At 40.9% G+C, this 16,072-nt stretch overlaps 1 protein-coding gene across 1 annotated transcript; it reads left to right on the forward strand.

Annotated features, from left to right (window-relative positions):
• The first annotated feature begins 1,806 nt into the window (after positions 1–1,806).
• Positions 1,807–15,701, forward strand: LOC145435049 (uncharacterized). Its single transcript, XM_080312331.1, has 4 exons — positions 1,807–1,879; positions 11,310–11,469; positions 13,700–13,872; positions 15,072–15,701. The coding sequence occupies exons 1-4, from the start codon at positions 1,854–1,856 to the stop codon at positions 15,484–15,486; spliced, it is 774 nt and encodes a 257-aa protein (XP_080168457.1). The 5' UTR covers positions 1,807–1,853; the 3' UTR covers positions 15,487–15,701.
• Positions 15,702–16,072: the final 371 nt, after the last annotated feature.

Here is a 16,072-nt window from a genome sequence, read left to right on the forward strand (position 1 = left end):
GTGCTGTTACGACCCTGAGTATTGATAACTAATTTACGGATAGATGTGCAACAAGTGACTCACGAATAAATACGCCGAGATGCGTACTGCTTAGCCGGTAAAAAACAGCATAATTGGTGGTTCTATAGCTCGCGACCCAAGCGTCCGAATAATTTGATATAACGGTGATTATCGAAAGGAGGTGTCGCACTGATTCCAAAAATACGAATTGAAATCTCGCCAGGGCAATAAAACTACTCCGAAATAGCCAGCAAAGGTTGATTGTTCCGAACAATGGAAGCGCGGCAACACAATGGCCAATGGCGTCAAGCGAATGATCGGAACAATGCGAATTTTCATATTTTGGTGACTATTTTGGGTCCCTTTCATTGCCCTGGTATTCGTGCGGCCCCGACCGTACTCTGAAATTCTAAATTTGGCCCTGCCACCGAAAAAGGTTAGGAATCACTGCTCTATATGCTATTGCTGCGCACAGCATTAAAAGTCAGGCCTGCTGTTCAATTATGATAAATCAGCAGACGTGGTTGTTGCATATATAATAGCATCGTATGAAATACGTCGGAGCCGGAGCAACTCCTCAAATGACGGGCTCCAGCTCCGGCTTCGGCTCCGGCTGAATTTTATGTAGAGATCCGGCTCCGGCTCCAGCTCCGGTGAAAATGCACGGCTCCGGGGCTCCGGCTCCGGGCTCTGGGGCTCCGGCTCCGGGCTCCGGCTCCAAAGCCCTGGTTTCGTCAATGTATACCGGAATGCAAGCAGTACAAATTCTAGCAGTTACTATTGGTATGTATATCCAACAGTTGAAAGTTTCCTAGAGTAAATACAACTGTAGCATCACATATCAATGGATATCAATCCATGCAGATGTTTCGCAAGTTAGGTGATTTAGTAAAACTGAACTTTAGTATTTATGAAGCATTCCTTCGCTATAGGCCTACGGGTCTTTCGGAATGTAGGATGGCCCCTGAAAGGCTCAAATGAGGAACTATAGTTCATATGTATTGCGAATAGCAGCGCCTTACTTTTAGTATATATTATAATACACGAGAAGTGTGTAAATGTAGCAAATTACAATCGGAATGCGAAGTATAATACGTTAGTGCTATTCATAAAGAATAAATATTAGCACAAATCTTGTATAAATACTGCCATTGCAATGATTGCTAAAGTCTTGTACAGATGGTCATTGACAGTTGACCTGTCTCAAAGCAGGATAAACGTTTCACCTAATATCGAAGTTCTGCATATGTTGTCAAAATCGGCTTCGTTTAGCACTTAGGACAATATGAAGTCTATGACTTGGACATGCGCACCGTACTAATTCATTACGGTGGATAGGAACTCACAAAAATTAATATTTTCATCACGATCACTTTGGAACATACATAATTTCGTAATTCACCGCTAGATCATGACCGCACTGTGACCTCATGCGATTTTGATTTTATTGCATACCTCTTACGCGGATTTGATGGCGAGGAGCGTCGATTGTGTGATCCCGCGCACTCGATAATTCGTGCAGTCACCGATCAGTTAACGTGCAGTAACTTTCGATTTCAAGAGCATACATGACCTCATTTTGTGTGTGCCCCCTCAAGTGAACCGCGAAGTTTGTAACTTTCACCATATCATCGTATTAAAAATCTGTGCTTTACCGAGATCACTACGAACAACTGACAACTATCCCAGATTTTATTCTCCCAATCATTGAGCAATATCAGACACCTTGTTCTGTAAATGCTACAAAATAGAATAATCTTATTCCTTCTACGCATGCTGGTATTCGTTTAATCACATTGCAGTTTGTAGCTAAGTTACAGTTATATAAATATTTGGATAATCAGCTGTACACGATGCCAGAAGATTCGGCCAACAGCAGGTAAGAAATGTACAGTCTCACCTTCACTAGTGGAAATAATTGCTTTCACGTGTAAACTATACCTGATATCAATAATACCACCGAATGAACTGGCGCTAAATGTTATTTCACATTAGCTATCACATATTTTGATAGCGCGACGACTGTACAATGTGTTTTTGTAGAGTGGGTGAAAATGCGTGACGGTTTGGAGTTGGTTGCGTGACAATTTCAAGGGTCATGCCTCACCTATATTTCGGATTACCAGTATAGCCCACATAAATTCTTGAAATCAGTTTCCCATATTGGTGGGATATATACCTAATACCTGATCAGCAAAAGTGATCACGGTAATCCGCGTTGCTACTCAAGTAAAAGTAGAAGTAACGACATGAATTTATGCTTTGAAAGAGTAGAAGCAGGTACCAAGGATGTGAAAAGCACCGAAGTAAGTACGTTAAGAAAATATACTTGGTCGATATGTGTCATAGTTTTAGCCCATAATAATAGGAAGTGGCCACCTTTGAAATCCCAATATGCAAGCATAGCTCCAAGTTATTTTCTATACTTTACAATTTCAAAGTGAAAAATGTAAATGGTTAGTAGCCTAGGATCATCATTCTTTGAGTGAGTGGTAAAACAAAGCCAAACGTGTTTGTGTGCTCAAAAGTAGAAGTACTTCGTTATCAACTGGCTGCGTATTGGGGTTGTTCAAAAATAACTTTTTTCCGAACTCTGGGCATTCACAGATTAAATTGTTTGCCTGCCTAAATAAAGGCAGCGCACCAAATTTGGCTCAATTCCAACCAGTTAAAGCCGCGGTAGAGTAAATAGAAATTTTCAGATTTACTCAAAGAAATGATTTTTTTTTAAATTTTCTGTCAACCCCATGAAATTGTTAAGTATGCATTATGAAAATGAATTACCCACGATCTATGCTCATTGCGCATGTTACTGATTGGATACTACAGCAACATTTTACCATTACGCATTTCATGCATATTCCATACATTATCACCATCATATCGCCGGCACCCGTCTGTAACGTTATTAAGTTAGTTACACACTAATATTATTGTGGGTGTGTTTTTGTTTTTGGGTATTTTTCTAGATAGGCCTACTCAATTTGTTTGTTGCTAATGTTCCGGTTGACGAAGCAATAAAATCTCCTTGTCTCTTCCTCTCTCGATAACAGATCATGTCATTAAATATAGTTTGCACGTAACAGAACCGAACAGGGATGAAGATAGGCAGATAGATAGCTACTGCGTTAATGATCATCTCTAGTTTTACCCGTAATAACATATTGATCACTGCCTTGTACACTACGGACGACTTTCAATGATTGTTCTTTCTCTCGTTTATATGTAAGGCAAAACAATCCTTGCTTAGAAAGTTTGAGATATATTTTGATTTATCGCTATTATTCCGGTTGCAGCGAACGGTTGCTACTATGCACTGAAAACGAAGATGATTGGAAAGAATTTATGCTGTTGTGCGCGTCAGCGTTTCAAAATTCCGCAACTTTCAGACGGTCTCATCCGGACCCAGAAAAGCGCAGGAACTTCATATCAGCCTATTTCGATTACGTTTACGAGGTCAGTATATCCGCAAGTGGCCTGACAGGACAAGTTACCGTAAGACCAGTAGGGATGGGCATGATTGAGAAAGTGAGTGATTCAATTTTGACATGAATGATATGCTTTGAGTAGAGCTGACTATATCAGTACCAACCATTATTACGTCGTAACAGTATGGGAGATGTGAAATGTTCAAATATGTATCATTTATACTACAACAACAAATATAATGGTAGTTATACATCTCATTTAACATGATCATTTTTCAACCATGGCTGCTGTTGTTTGTGGTATTCATGGTGTGTTTTTCGACTACAATGGTCATTCACACCATGCCGATATTCTTTATTTTGATTCAGTACTTGCCGACTTGTAGCACGGCCCAATTTTAGGATTTTTTAAGGCGCCGCGTGCGCGGATTGGGTGACGAGGAGGAGCCCAGATAAACCTCCAACACTTAGGAAGTGATCCTGGAGTCGACCTCGGTCGGAATCGAACCCACAACCTATTGGTGTTGCAGCTGTGGATTTTACCACTACGCTATCTGGCTACCTTCAACAATGGCTATTTCATTGCAATTTCTTGCAATGATGAGGGTTGACCGCGACTACAAAAATATGTCATTTAAGAAACATGCGTAGCAGTGCACTACATGTTCACATGCTGAATTGCCACCAATGGGGGTTGAAAGCCTTTCAGATCGGAAAATAGTATCGAATGATTAGAATTAATACTCGATTCACATTCGAGTACTCCAACCATCGTGACAATCCCTAACGAGTACAGAGATAGTCAAGGTTGTGGGAATTGGTAACTCATAGTAGTGGAATTACCGCCGTAAGATTCCTACTCGATTAGTTGTCAAAGGAACGATTGCTAGCACATCTCAAAACAACTTCTAGCGCAGAGGTCTCAAACACGCGGCCCGCGGGCCGCATGCGGCCCGCCAGAGCATTTTGTGCGGCCCGCGACGACATTTTAAAGTTAATTTGAAAAAATATATGGGTCACATATATCTTTTCAGGCTATAAAGTGAAAATTCCCTCTTAAATTGCTCCGAAAGCCTTGAACTATTCATCAAACTTCACCATCACATCAATTGCAAACGCTACCATGCAGTGGAACATTCACTATTCCGCTAATTTCCCATTCATGATGACAAAACAGGACCCTTAGACGATTCTAGACTGAAATTTGTGAGTTGGACTTGGACGCGACCTTTCTTAGAGTTACTCAGACTCGGGCTAACTCGATGGCAAAATGAAAATGACTCGAGTGGACTTGACGTGACTCGGAATGCCGTAAATTTGTTACAACCATGGAAGCAACAAACTAATAGCGTATCAGGGGAATAGTAATAGATCAGAAGGTCGAAGCTTGGGATTTCGCTAAGCAAGTATAGTTATGGCAACCATTGGCAATCTGTTAGTTACATCTTTGGTCGCTAAACCATGTTATTAAGGCCACTTAAAGGTACCGAGTACCGTAGTGGTACCCTCCAACGATGCAACAGCAATGGGCCGTTCGGCGTTCCGACATTTCAATCACCTGGACACATTCATTAATATATTTATATTATATTGATATTTCTTTCTGCTCCTATATAGGAAGATATTTGACCATGAGATTAATAGCCTACTTATCAGAAGCATAAACGAATCCTGGATTGGAATTACAATGCTCAACTTAAAACTGTTTTGGTATCAGATAAGTCTCTATTAGCAGTCTGTTGGATTCAAAATATTCATAGTAGCTGAAAATTATAACCTAATAGCTTTTATGATGGCATCATACATCTGTCCGCCCATATGGTGTCTATATCTTATAGTTAATATATAGCAAGTACAACAACAATTCAATTCAAATAGTTACAAATGTGATGATTCTTTTCGTGCCAGGCCTAAATTTATACAAACGTAGATCACATTTTGACGATGTGTGTTTAATGTCAGTCTGCTGGATCGGCTCACTTTCAATAGCAAAATTCATTCTCGCCACATAAGGCCTACTTGGAAAGACATAGAATACCCCTATAAATGCTGCGGCCCGCGGCGTCGTCAAAACTGGAAAAATGGCCCGCGAGCACATTTGAGTTTGAGACCTCTGTTCTAGCGGGAGTAGAAATATACGGTTTGGAATGTACTATAGCAGTGGTTCTAAACCAGGGGTCCCCGAAGCATTTTCAGGGGTTCGCAAATCTCCAAATTTGCAAAATGGTGGACAACTTCATTTGTATTTTTTTAATTAGAGAAATCACGAGTCTGCTCCGCTTCATAACCTCTCCATCTTCAGGCCTCACATAAATATAATGGCCGTCTGAGATGTAATATTCTACTGAGTACTCTCATTTCAATTGTTAATAGACTGCTGATTTCAGTCATATTGCTGAATTTAGAGATGATTTGTTCGGGTATAAAAAATTGTTTGCAAAACATCAATTTTATCCTGTGATATAAATACTCACTATTCCAGAATAACTTTACGATGAGCTGCTACATGGAAATGACCATAGATTGGACATTATATGTTCTGTTTCTCATTATTAGGGCAATATATATCGTACCCATATCTGAAGCGTTACGGGTAACTATTACATTCGCCACCACCTATCTTTGTTGAAATTGATTTTCCCCACCCGTTCATTCAAATCGGTGGCGTCGATTTTCACGACACAGCTGCGTATTACAAGCAATGCAGCTGCACAATTCGCTACAGATGTCTTTCAAATTTCTATAAGTAGGATGTTATGACGTTCCAAAGTGGTCAGCGAAAAGAAAAAGGATAAGAACCACTCTACTATAGTCTATCCATAGATCAGAGGTTTCAAAAAGCTAATGTATTCGACGGATGGTATGCAGCCGTAACCCTAAATTAAATTCGAGTTTGAAAACTTGTTAATTATACCTAAAAATTGTGTAAAATACAGGAAACAGTCAATAAATAAATATCGCCCATAGTTGGGTGGATCAAGTGGTTAAAATATACGTGTGTACAGTGGTGGCCCTACGAACGGGTGTGGGGAGGGGGCTGGGCAAGACTTATCGGGGAGGCTATAAGTATCTATCCGTAACTTCTGGGGGCCCCAGACCCCCCTTCCGCATCGGTTATTATTATCTATCTTTCACCAACGCTAAGGTTTGCCCAGGTGCTGGATTCGGCCATGTCTATTTTGCATGTGTGCAAGGATAGACTACATAAAAACTAAGTAATTCTACCGCATGCAGCGACGTGATGATTATCGGGATACGGGACATTTCTAACAAATGCAGTGATTTGACGATGATGATTGACACATCTGTACGGAATCATATTCTTGCTTGGTGCTCGGATTTCCATGTTTATTCGTCATTCTCCTTGAAAAAGCGCAAAATCCAAATAGGGGGGCCCCTTCGACCAGGGGGGGCGGGCGACCGCCCACCTCGCCCCCCCTAAAAGCCACCACTGCGTGTGTACTTCGATAAAGTATAATATATTTTTCTCTGACCGCCTCTGATATTGACAGACTGAATACAGCAATGGAAGGGCCGGTTTGGCCTGCGTTAAGAAACACACGGCTTCGGGACAAGATGAGATCGTATACGGACTCATCGGCGTCTACCAGCGCAGCGAGAAGTACGTCGTAGACCTCTCAAAATTGATGTCAATCGACCGTTAAGGTGCAATCATGCAGTTGCGGTAAGTGAGTATAGCGTATTATACATGTATGTAGGCTATACAGCATAAAAGAGGAAAAGTTGGCTTGATTTCTTGTTCTGGTTATCACTGAGCAAAATCGAGTTCTTGAGTGATTCGATTCTTAGTAAAGTATTACGCTCCAAATCGATTATCATTCCCTATGACGCCACGACAGTATGGATGATGTGGAACATAGCCTACTGGTTCCCAACTTATTTGGATGTCGGAGCCGCAATTTTAACTTCAGAGCGCTTATGGAGCCGCGTGAAAGCACTCGAGTAGGCTAAATATAACGAAACTGTGAAGGTAGATAGCCTACCTCAGGATCTCACAATCCAGCTTATTCAAAAGCATGCACTACGCATATAGACTTCTATATATTCTATATCGGTTATCTTAGCATTGATAGACATTGATAGGCAGATTGGTGAGTGATATATATTGAAAAAACTGCAAACGCATATCATCACTACAGCATACTATAGATATCGTTATGTGTGAGAGCTCTTCATACATTCCAGCACTTCATGCACAAGTTTGTGGGGGATTATACGCTTAGTAATATTGGTAATATTGCAATTTATACTTGACTATGAGCCGTTACTTTGATGTCAGTAAGATTGTGTCGAAATTTACTCTTCACGGACACGATCTATAAAGGTATATGACCAGCAGAACTCAAGATATATCATTGTCTGACGGGTATTCATCCATGCGTTTGACGCTATAGTCTGCAAGAATTCTCTTTCCCCGTTTTCAGAAGCGGCCTTGGGCGACTTCAGACATAACTGATATTCCGATTTTAGCATTGATATATAGAAATTGACTATAACTTAGGGTTACCATATTCCGGAAATCTGAAAAGAGGACACTTTTTCAAAATTTTCAGACTTACTATAGTGGAGTAAAATCCGGAATTATAGTAAATTGATAAAGAAGGTTAACTTTCCGGCTCAGCTTCAAAAACGCCGCCGGAGCGTCACTTCAGTGTTGATTTATTGTATCTCAGTCGAATTTTACGAGGACGTATGGTAACCCTACTATAACTATTCCTAGAAAGAAAAAAACTGTCTATTATATTTTTGTGGCATGTTCAGAAGCCAATCCGAGTCGCAAAAAAGCTACCCAGCTGCGGTTGGGATTTGAGAATCACCGAACAAAACCATTACGTAATGATGATGTGATTCCCTCCTTTTTAACAGGGAAGATAATTGGACGCAAGAAAATGTAATTAATGCCATGAAGGCGGCATCTGCGTCGCTTGGATTCTCACTGATATACTTCGCGCTCCTAGCCTCCAAGTACTGTCACCGGGGAATAGCAAGGAGATACTTCATCAAAGCCGGATCCCTGATCGCATTCGATAAGCACAGCGGAATCCCGCCCGAAAACACTGTCGTCGCCTACGCCATGATAGATGAACCTGATCTGCGCGATTATTACATCAACGGCGGGATGATAGAGATCGCGCATAAGCATTATTGCATGGACGTCGAGTCGAAATGCCACGATTCTGAAGCGCATGACGCCGCGGACTGCGATTGCGTATATGTCATGTATCACGGCTATCCTGATGTAGATTGCTACCACGAAGAGTTGAAGCAGTGTCTCCGTTAAGTTTAAAACACCCTATGCACTTATGCCGAATCCATTTACCACCGTACCAATTCGTGAATCCGCCAAAGGTAGCCACGGAATGTGTTACGCGCTGGGCTACTAAGGTAGAATACTGTCGTTTAGATGTCGGCGACAACCAGGTAACTCACACGAGCACCAAGAAAATCCACATTCTACACTAATATACCACGGGTTCCAGCCAACCTTGTCTCTTGACACTGTACATTGTACATTACATGCAGCAACTTTGATATTCTGGAAGCAAAAACAATATGTTTTTTCGACGCATGCCATACTGGTCCAGGATATATCACTTTGTTGGCAATGCGCAAACATGTTTACATCGCATAGACCTATGGAAGACCCATTTCGCATTATCCCTGAAACGAGGAAAAGTATAACTACTTTTTATGAATTGTTTCAAAGTTCACTTTTGTACTTTTTGTTCGCATTACAGTTCAAGTATTTCATGATTTTTATAACGTCTCTCTGCTCACGTAATCTAATTTCGGCTACCGGCCGGTAGAACTGAGTGAGGTGTGTTTGAAAAGGTAGGACCCCTCGAATAATAATTAATTAAACATCTCCGGGTGGGTATACCCGTTGGCAGGAACGAACAACTTCGTCAGGCTTTCGAAAAACCTGGAATCTTGCGCTCTTATAGGGTGATAAACCGTCCCCCACCACGTCGTTCGCTTTTGCCTTTTGCAACGAAATTATTGTTTGTTGTAATGTTTAGTGAGCCAGCGTGAAGCGCAAAAATTTTCAATAACTCATGATAAAATCGGCCTATAAGATCGGGATACAGTTGATACAGCTGTGATACAGCTGATACAGCTGTGATACAGCTGATACAGCTTTATATCCACAGGGTGATACAGCTGTTACAGCTTTATATCCACAGGGTGATACGGCTTTATATCCACTCAGTGATACAGCTGATACAGCTTTATATCCACAGGGTGATACAGCTGATACAGCTTTATATCCACGGGGTGACACAGCTGATACAGCTGGTACAGCTGATACAGCTTTATATCCACAGGGCCGGTGAGAAGTGTTCAGTTTCACCTTCGCTCGAAATAGTGGGAATAATTGCTTTCACGTGTAAAGTATACCTGGTATCAATAATACCACCGAATGAACTGACGCTTAATGTTAGTTCACATTAGCTATCAGATATTTTGATAGCGCGACGACTGTACAATGTGTTTTTGTAGGGTAAGTGGAAAGGCGTGACTATTTTGAGTGGGTTGCGTGACAATTTCAAGTGTCATGCCTCACCTATATTTCCGGATTGACAGTATAGCCTACGTAAATTCTGAGAATCAGTTTCGCATATTGGTGGGATATAATACCTGATCAGCAAGAGTGATCACGGTGATCGGCGTTGCTATACTCTAGTAGAAGTAGAAGTAACGACATGAATTCATACCCAATTAATTTGTAGTAGAAATTTCAAAGAGTAGAAGTAGGTAACAGGGATGCGAAAAGTACTGAAGAAAGAAGTTTAAAAAAATAGATCTGGTCGATATGTTATATACTTTTAGCCCATATTAATAGGAGGTGGCCACCTTTGAAATCCCAATATGCAAGCATAGCTCGAAGCAATTTCCTACTTTACAATTTCAAAGTGAAAAATGTAAATAGTTAGTAGCCTAGGATCATCATCCTTTGAGTAAATGGTAAAACGAAGCAAACCATGTTTGCGCGCTCAAAATTAGAAGTACTTCGTTATCAACTGGCTGCGTATTACGGTTGGTCAAAAATAACTTTTTTTCCGGACTCCGGGCATTTACTGATTAAATTGTTTGCCTGCCTAAGTAAAAGTTGCGCACCAAATTTGGCTCAATTCCAACCAGCCAAAGCCGCGGCAGAGCAAATTGAAATATTTAGATTTATTCAAAGAAATAATATTTATTTCAAATGTTACGGTCAACCCCATGAAATTGTTAGGTATGCATTATGAAAATGAATTACCAGCGATCCATGCTCATTGCGTATGTTACTGATTGGATACTACAGCAACATTTTACAATTACGCATTTCATGCATATTCGATACATTATCACATCTTCGTTAGCATAAATAGTATACCGCTTCAGACTCGTGAAATAGAGGAAAATATTTCGGAAATAGGTAGCATTTCCAGTGCATTACATTGACACTATTGGTAATTCCTCTAATGGATCATATCACCGGCATCCGTCTGTAACGTTATTTAGTTAGTTACACACTAATATTATTGTGTATGTGTTTTTGTTTTTGGGTATTCTTCTGCATACTAAATTTGTTTGTTGTTAATGTTCCGGTTCACGCAGCAAGAGGATCTCCTTGTCTCTCCCTCTCTCGATCACAGATCATGCCATTAAATATAGTTTGCTCGTGACAAAACCGAACAGGCAGATAAGCAGATAGATGGCTACTACGTTGATGATCATCTCTAGATTTACCCGTCATAACATATTCATCACTGCCTTGTACACTACGGACGACTTTTAATGAATATTCTTTCTCTGGTTTATACGCAAGGAAAGTTTGAGATACATTTTGATTTATTGCCATTATTCCGGTTGCAGCGAACGGTTGCTACTATGCACTGAAAACGAAGATGATTGGAAAGAATTTATGCAGTTGTGCGCGGCAGCGTTTCAAAATTCTGCAACTTTCAGACGGTCTCATCCGGACCCAGAAAAGCGCAGGAAATTCATATCAGCCTATTTCGATTACGTTTACGAGGTCAGTATATCCCCAAGTGGTCTGACCGGACAAGTTATCTCTTAAATATGCTGTACGCCCAGTAGGGATTAGCATGATTGAGAATGTGAGGGATTCGATTTTGAAATGAACGACATGCTTTGAGTAGAGCTGACTATATCAGTAACAACCATTATTACGTCATAACAGTATGGCATATGTGAAAGGTTCAAATATCTATCACTTATACTACTACAACTATAAATCTCATTTGCCATGATTATTTTTCTACCATGGCTTTTGTTGTTTGTGGTATTCATGGTGTTTTTCTACTACAATGGTCATTCGCATCATGTCGATATTCGTTATTTTGATTTTGTATATGCTCCATTTTAGGCCTATTTAAGGCGCCGCGCACGCGAATTGAGGGACGAGGAGGAGCCCAGATAAACCTCCAACACTTAGGAAGTAATTCTGAAGTCGACCTCGGTCGGAAGCGAACCCTCAACCTATTGGTGTTGCAGCTGTGGATCCACCACTACGCTATCTGGCTACCTTCAACCATACCTATTTCATAGCAATTTCTCGCAATGCTGAGTGTTGTCCGCGACTACAAAAATATGTCATTTCAGAAACATGCGTAGCAGAGTACTACTTGTTCACATGCTGAATTACCACCAATGGGGCTTGAAAGCCTTTCAGATCGAAAAATTGCATCGAATGATTACAATTAATCCTCGATTCACATTCGAGTATACTCCAACCGTCGTGCCAATCACTAACGAATGGAGAGATAGTTAAGGTTGTGGAAATTGGTAACTCACGTAGTAGTGGAATTACAGCCGTAAGATTCCTACTCAATTGAATGTCAAAGGAACGATTGCTAACACATCTCAAAACAACTTCTAGCGGGAGTGGAAATATACGGTTTGGAATGTACTATAGCAGTGGTTCTCGACTGGGGGTCCGCGAAGCATTTTCAGGAGTTCGCAAATCTCAAAATTTGCAAAATGGTGGGCAACTTCATCTGTATGTATTTTTTCAATTAGCGAAATCACGAGTTTGCTTCGCTTCATAATTTCTCCATCTTCAGGCCTCGTATAAATATAATGGCCGTCTGAGATGTAATATTCTACTGAGCACTCTCATTTCAATTGCTAATAGACAGCTGATACAGACATATTGCTGAATTTAGAGATGATTTGTTCGGGTATAAAAAAAATTGTTTGCAAAACATCAATTTTATCCTGTGATATAAATACTCACTATTCCGGAATAATTTCACTATGAGCTGCTACATGGAAATAACCCTAAACTGGACATTATATGTGCTGTTTCTCATTATTTGGGCAATATATTTCGTACCCATATCTGAAGCGTTACGGGTAACTATTACATTCGCCACCACCTATCTTTGTTGAAATTGATTTTCTCCACGCGTTCATATCAAATCGATGGTGTGGATTTTCACGATACAGCCGCGTATTACAAGCAATGCAGCTGCACAATTCGCTACAGAAGTCAAAGTGGTCAGCGAAAAGAAAAAGCATAAGAACCACTCTGCTATAGTCTATCTATATATTAGAGGTTTCACAAAGAAGATGTATTCGACGGGTGGTATGCAGCCGTAACCCTAAATTAAATTCAAGTTTGAAAACTTGTTAATTATACCTAAAAATTGTGTAAAATATAGGAAACAGTCAATAAATAAATATCGCCCATGGTTGGGTGGATCAAGTAGTTAAAATATACGTGTGTACAGTGGTGGCCCTACGAACGGGTGGGGGGGGGCTGGGCAAGACTTATCGGGGGGGGCTATAAGTATCTATCCGTAACTTCTGGGGGGCCCCAGACCCCCCTTCCGCATCGGTTATTATTATCTATCTTTCGCCAACGCTAACGTTTGCCCAGGTGCTGGATTCGGCCATGTCTATTTTGCATGTGTGCAAGGATAGACTACATAAAAACTAAGTAATTCTACCGCATGCAGCGACGTGATGATTATCGGGATACGGGACATTTCTAACAAATGCAGTGATTTGACGATGATGATTGACACATCTGTACGGAATCATATTCTTGCTTGGTGCACGGACTTCCATGTTTATTCGTCATTCTCCTTGAAAAAAGCGCAAAATCCAAATATGGGGGCCCCTTCGACCAGGGGGGGGGGGGGGCGACCGCCCACCTCGCCCACCCTAAAAGCCACCACTGCGTGTGTACTTCGATAAAGTATAATATTTTTTTCTCTGACCGCCTCTGATATTGACAGACTGAATACAGCAATGGAAGGGCCGGTTTGGCCTGCGTTAAGAAACACACGGCTTCAGGACAAGATGAGATCGTATACGGACTCATCGGCGTCTACCAGCGCAGCGAGAAGTACGTCGTATACCTTTCAAAATTGATGTCAATCGACCGTAAAGGTGCAATCATGCAGTTGCGGTAAGTCAGTATAGCGTATTATACATGTATGTATACAGCATAAAAGAGGAAAAGTTTGCTTGATTTCTAGTTCTGGTTATCACTGAGCAAAATCGAGTTCTTGAGTGATTCGATTCTGAGTAAAGTATTAAGCTCCAAATCGATTATCATTCCCTATGACGCCACGACAGTATGGATGATGTGGAACATAGCCTACTGGTTCCCAACTTATTTGGATGTCGGAGCCGCAATTTTAACTTCAGAGCGCTTATGGAGCCGCGTGAAAGCACTCGAGTAGGCTAAATATAACGAAAATGTGAAGGTAGATATAGCCTACCTACGGATCTCACAATCCAGCTTATTCAAAAGCATGCACTATGCATATAGACTTCTATATATTCTATATCGGTTATCTTAGCATTGATAGACATTGATAGGCAGATTGGTGAGTGATATATATTGAAAAAACTGCAAACGCATATCATCACTACAGCTTACTATAGATATCGTTATGTGTGATTGTTCTTCATACATTCCAGCACTTCATGCACAAGTTTGTGGGGGATTATACGCTTAGTAATATTGGTAATATTGCAATTTATACTTGACTATGAGCCGTTACTTTGATGTCAGTAAGATTGTGTCGAAATTTACTCTTCACGGACACGATCTATAAAGGTATATGACCAGCAGAACTCAAGATATATCATTGTCTGACGGGTATTCATCCATGCGTTTGACGCTATAGTCTGCAAGAATTCTCTTTCCCCGTTTTCAGAAGCGGCCTTGGGCGACTTCAGACATAACTGATATTCCGATTTTAGCATTGATATATAGAAATTGACTATAACTTAGGGTTACCATATTCCGGAAATCTGAAAAGAGGACACTTTTTCAAAATGTTCAGACTTACTATACTGGAGTAAAATCCGGAATTATAGTAAATTGAAAAAAAAGGTTAACTTTCCGGCTCAGCTCCAAAAACGCCGCCGGAGCGTCACTTCAGTGTTGACTTATTGTATCTCAGTCGAATTTTACGAGGACGTATGGTAACCCTACTATAACTATTCCTAGAAAGAAAAAAACTGTCTATTATATTTTTGTGGCATGTTCAGAAGCCAATCCGAGTCGCAAAAAAGCTACCCAGCTGCGGTTGGGATTTGAGAATCACCGAACAAAACCATTACGTAATGATGATGTGATCCCGTCCTTTTTAACAGGGAAGATAATTGGACGCAAGAAAATGTAATTAATGCCATGAAGGCGGCATCTGCGTCGCTTGGATTCTCACTGATATACTTCGCGCTCCAAGCCTCCAAGTACTGTCACCGGGGAATAGCAAGGAGATACTTAATCAAAGCCGGATCCCTGATCGCATTCGATAAGCACAGCGGAATCCCGCCCGAAAACACTGTCGTCGCCTACGCCATGCTAGATGAACCTGATCTGCGCGATTATTACATCAACGGCGGGATGATAGAGATCGCGCATAAGCATTATTGCATGGACGGCGAGTCGAAATGCCACGATTCTGAAGCGCATGACGCCGCGGACTGCGATTGCGTATATGTCATGTATCACGGCTATCCTGAAGTAGATTGCTACCACGAAGAGTTGAAGCAGTGTCTCCGTTAAGTTTAAAACACCCTATGCACTTATGCCGAATCCATTTACCACCGTACCAATTCGTGAATCCGCCAAAGGTAGCCAGGGAATGTGTTACGCGCTGGGCTACTAAGGTAGAATACTGTCGTTTAGATGTCGGCGACAACCAGGTAACTCACACGAGCACCAAGAAAATCCACATTCTACACTAATATACCACGGGTTCCAGCCAACCTTGTCTCTTGACACTGTACATTGTACATTACATGCAGCAACTTTGATATTCTGGAAGCAAAAACAATATGTTTTTTCGACGCATGCCATACTGGTCCAGGATATATCACTTTGTTGGCAATGCGCAAACATGTTTACATCGCATAGACCTATGGAAGACCCATTTCGCATTATCCCTGAAACGAGGAAAAGTATAACTACTTTTTATGAATTGTTTCAAAGTTCACTTTTGTACTTTTTGTTCGCATTACAGTTCAAGTATTTCATGATTTTTATAACGTCTCTCTGCTCACGTAATCTAATTTCGGCTACCGGCCGGTAGAACTGAGTGAGGTGTGTTTGAAAAGGTAGGACCCCTCGAATAATAATTAATTAAACATCT

The sequence above is a fragment of the Botryllus schlosseri genome, chromosome 3 (genome assembly GCF_051294905.1).
Source record: "Botryllus schlosseri isolate E-star chromosome 3, Bs_hap1, whole genome shotgun sequence".
Lineage (NCBI taxonomy): Eukaryota > Metazoa > Chordata > Ascidiacea > Stolidobranchia > Styelidae > Botryllus > Botryllus schlosseri.

Bases quoted from the DNA above. Each gene is read 5' to 3' on its own strand.
- LOC145435049 (XM_080312331.1), top strand. From the start codon at position 1,854: ATGCCAGAAGATTCGGCCAACAGCAG. The intron at 1,880-11,309 runs GTAAGAAATGTA...TTCCGGTTGCAG, and splicing joins GAAGATTCGGCCAACAGCAG to CGAACGGTTGCTACTATGCA. The intron at 13,873-15,071 runs GTAAGTCAGTAT...CCTTTTTAACAG, and splicing joins GGTGCAATCATGCAGTTGCG to GGAAGATAATTGGACGCAAG.